Raw genomic sequence first — 4,266 nt, 5'->3', positions numbered from 1 at the left:
GAGACAAACTGCTGGAGGAAAATAATTCATCTGACAGCAAAGATGCAGTGGAGTCTGATTCTGCTCTTCCTGATGGGTAAGTTGATCTGAAACACAGCTAGACTCTCTGTTTATAAGGGTTTAGGCATTTATCATTTTGTTTATTATTTATTATGCTAAATTTCTTGTCATAAGAATTTTGATATGTCTTATTCATGATAAATTTAAATTAATGAAGTTATAAAAAAAAAAGAAGAGAGAACTGTCCTTCTGTTCGGGGGTTTATTTTTACTATTTCCTCCACTGTCCAGTCAGAGAAACTATTAATACTCATCAATTCCTTAAAAAAATATTGTGTGCAGTATAGTGATACGAATTACGTTTCTTTAAGTATCTGGTGTCCTAAAGTAGCATTTCAAATGGATACGTTTTTCAAATTCAGTATCGGTGTTTGTGGAGCTATGATTGCTGTGAATTAACGCTTGTTATCATCGCTGTTGTCATTATCATGGCATTACCACAAATAATTGTGATATAACTTTTAGTCCATGTCAACCCCTTTTAGTTTTAGTTAGAGTATAGCTTCAGCTGGAGTCAGATTTATTTAATTTTATTTGGACACAGAAAGTAGAACAAGAACACCTCAACGCTTTTTTAAGATCAAGCTACACTGCAAACCCTAGTGAAAATATTATTTTGTTGTAATAAATATGAGAATATGTTTTATGTTCACAGCTCAGTGTTGTTTCATGGACTGTCAGCTCTATCAGTTTCACTACATTAATGAGAATAAGAACTGGACTGAAGCTCAGCAGTACTGCAGAGAGAAACACACTGACCTGGTCCCAGTGACTAACATGAAGGACATGGAGAGACTCAACAACATCTCAGCTGGACATTGGAGCGGAGCTTGGATTGGTCTGCATGATCCAACAGTTGGCATCAGAAGACAGTACTGGTCTCTGCCTGGAGTGGAGTTCAATGACAACGAGACAAACTGGTACACAGGAGGATCTAATGTTTGTGGAAAACGAGAGAATTGTGGGTTATTGGTAAATACTTCTAAACGGGGATATGTGAGTTGCTCCATTAAAAGATATTTCCTCTGCTACAATGGTGAGCATTCACACACTGTGATAGTTTGTTCTTATTCCTAAATAAATCAAAAGACACATATGTCATGTGACGTTAAAATAATGGTTTACTCTACAGACACTAATACAACTCATAAATACCACCTGATTAAAGAGTTGAAGTCCTGGCAGCAAGCTCAGAGTTACTGCAGAGAGAATCATACAGACCTGATCAGTGGAATGAACCAACTGCAGGATAAAGAACTGGAAAAAGTGACAAAGTTTACACATAGAAAACCATTCATTGGTCTGTTCAGAGACACCTGGAGGTGGTCAGATGGAAGCAGTTTCTCTTTCAGATACTGGAGCCTACAGTTTGACAATTATCAACCCAACAGTGGTCAATGTGCCGTGACTCTGCCTGAGGAGAAAGGTAGATGGCAGAACCAGGACTGTGGTGTTCAGAAACCCTTCATCTGTTATGATGGTGAGCCATGTCCTTTTATTCATATAAGGATATTCAAGTCAAAAGTCATGTAAGAAATCAGATTTGAATCTATTAACATATTTTCTTTGTACGGTTTTGTCAATGTATTTGGAAAGTATTTATTAATTCATGATGTACAAGTGTACATCCACATGTCTATTTAGAAGATGGAATTTAAATTTTTTTTCCCTGGAATCAAAAATACTTTTTCTCGCCTTTTTAAATAAATCAATGCTATGAACTATTTTCTCCTCACAACTATGACAGATAAAGTGATCCTGATTAAAGAAAATAAAACCTGGGAGGACGCCTTGACCTACTGCAGAGGTCACCACCATGACCTGGTCACCATCACCAACATGGATGATCAGAGATGGATCCAGGAGAAAGTCAAGGAGGCATCGACTGATTATGTCTGGATTGGACTGCACTACGCCTGGACTCTTCATTTCTGGTTCTGGGTCAGTGACGAGGTGGTCAGCTATGAGAACTGGGCCTCATGTCCAAAGATGGATGACTGTGACGTGTCTGGAGCCATGGAGACGAGAGGAGGACATAAGTGGTTGGAAAAAAAAGACAACGAGACGTTTAATTTCATCTGTTCTAAATACTGAGACGTTAGACTTTGGCTTTTGATCGTTTTGTCCCCCAAAGTCACATTTAAAATTTCACAAATACAGCTCTGGAAAACACAAAGTCCCACTGCACTGAACCCCATTGAAAACTTCCTGGATATTCCACCAAATATTGATCTCTAAACATTAGTATTGTTGTTTCTAAGTGAATATGAACTTGTTTTTTTTGCATTGTTTGGGGTCTGAAAGCACTGCAACTTTTTTGTGATTCTCATTTTCTGCAAATAAATATGAAATTTTCGCTTGGAGTTTCGGAGACATGTTGTCAATAGTTCATAGGATAAAAAGGACAATGTTCATTTTACTCAATCATATAAAGAATAAAATAAGAGAAACTGATCATTTCAAGTGGTCTCTTCATTTTTTCAGAGTATGTTGGATTATGTGAAGTAAATATTTTGGGGTTATTTGTTTGAAGGATTAAATCTGCTTTTAATTTTTTTTGAGTGCTGTTTTGCTGCAAGTTTCTTTTAAATCTTTGCAAACATACTTAGAATTGTAATTACATAAAAAAACAACTGATTGATTGTTATTATGAAACAAATATTTCTACCAAGCTATTACAACTATAATTATTATATAGGGTGATTTTACTTTTCTTGTGCTTTTTTAATTCAACATCTACACTTAGCTATACTAACAGAACATAGTTTACACTTTATTCACTTTTATCAGCCAGTTATATTACATACAGCCCTTTATAAGTAATCAGTAAATGTGTGGAGGGTTAACTAGTACTTTTTTATTGTTTAAATAAATCCTGACAGGTTGTGTAATCTAGTTTTAGCTGTTAAGTAAGAAAAATGCTGTTTAGTTTATTATCACTGTTTTAAATGGATTTAGTCATATTTATACTTTACTACAACATTGTCATAAAACAATAAAAGCTGTTGAGTCTGAAGAAGTTTTTTGTCTTATGTATTAGTCTGTGAGTCAAACATCATGTCTACTTTTACGTGAAGACTTAAATTTTCTTTTTGATAAAGCTTAAAGTTGGACTGATTTAGGTTATCCTGACTTTCTTCTCCTGCTACTCTCCAATTTTTATTATTTCTATTATTTCAAACGTTAATTAAATGTTGTTTTTTCTTTCCATAGAGGCGACTTCTGATCCGGCATTCTGATTGGCTGTGATGTGTCTCTGTCAAAATCATCACTTGAGACCAACGTTCCATCTAAGCTGCGCGCTTGCGCAAAAGCGCACTGCTCGCACAGTCTCAGCGCACAATAAAATCTATGCAACGCGTAAAATTAGATCCAACGTAAACTGGACATTGAGCGCGGACATCAGTTTGGACTATAGACCAAAAACATACAATCTACGGTAGCTCGGGTGAGTCACAGGTCTCCAGCCTGTTAAACAGTTAAACAGTTTTAACTGCTGAAAAAAGTGACGGAGGGCACAGATATGGGAAGTACAGATTACCGTATCAAATTAATATAGGAATATCAGATAGTTGGGCACTCTGAGGTAGAAACAGCAAACAGCTTCCAGTCCACGGGGGGCACAGCTGACTCTGTGGGCGGGCAATGCCAATGCCCGATTCGAAATTATGCCTTCCTATTGATCTTTTATTTTTTCTTTCATGGCGGAAATGGGCTTCCATACAGACATGAAAAAACTGTGTAATTAAATATTTTACAGATAATATTTTATAGACATACTATGCATCTCATGATCAGCAATATTTTAGATTTTTTTCATTTCAAGAGGGCAAATCACAAATATAAAAAGCAAACTAATGGAAGCTGCTGCTGTAATCTGATTCTTTTAATAAGCCATGTAACTTGCAATGATCCTAGATTTAGAACATGTATAATACTGTTATAATACATCAGGTGGGCCATTGTGTGCACACCTCATGTTGCTTACAGTTGTCCTCAGTGTGCTCAGGGAGCTTGTGTATAGGCCCAGACGAATGAAAAATTAGAGGGAACATTGCTTGAGACCCAATTTATTTAAACTGCTGCATGTAATTTATCCTACTAATCAGTACTGTTACGACCCGGCTCGGCCAGGGGAAAGGGAAGCAACATTAAAGAAACCTAGGTGGTAAGGTTTTACAATTTAGGAGTTTATTACGGTTTTGAC

General features: G+C 36.4%; 1 protein-coding gene across 1 annotated transcript in view; it reads left to right on the top strand.

Annotated features, from left to right (window-relative positions):
* The first annotated feature begins 6 nt into the window (after positions 1-6).
* LOC103480337 (C-type mannose receptor 2-like) overlaps positions 7-4,266 on the top strand; it is a 14,912-nt gene continuing 10,652 nt past the window's right edge. The window contains exons 1-4 of the mRNA XM_008435227.1: positions 7-76; positions 715-1,095; positions 1,192-1,539; positions 1,807-1,866. Of these exons, the coding sequence (XP_008433449.1) occupies positions 43-76; positions 715-1,095; positions 1,192-1,539; positions 1,807-1,866 (823 nt within the window). The 5' untranslated portion in view covers positions 7-42. The remainder of the gene's footprint in view (positions 77-714; positions 1,096-1,191; positions 1,540-1,806; positions 1,867-4,266) is intronic.

The sequence above is a fragment of the Poecilia reticulata genome, linkage group LG18 (genome assembly GCF_000633615.1).
Source record: "Poecilia reticulata strain Guanapo linkage group LG18, Guppy_female_1.0+MT, whole genome shotgun sequence".
In the NCBI taxonomy this organism is placed as follows: Eukaryota; Metazoa; Chordata; class Actinopteri; order Cyprinodontiformes; family Poeciliidae; genus Poecilia; species Poecilia reticulata.
The sequence above is the reverse complement of the archived record's forward strand: the minus strand, read 5'-3'. Positions and strand labels throughout refer to the sequence as shown.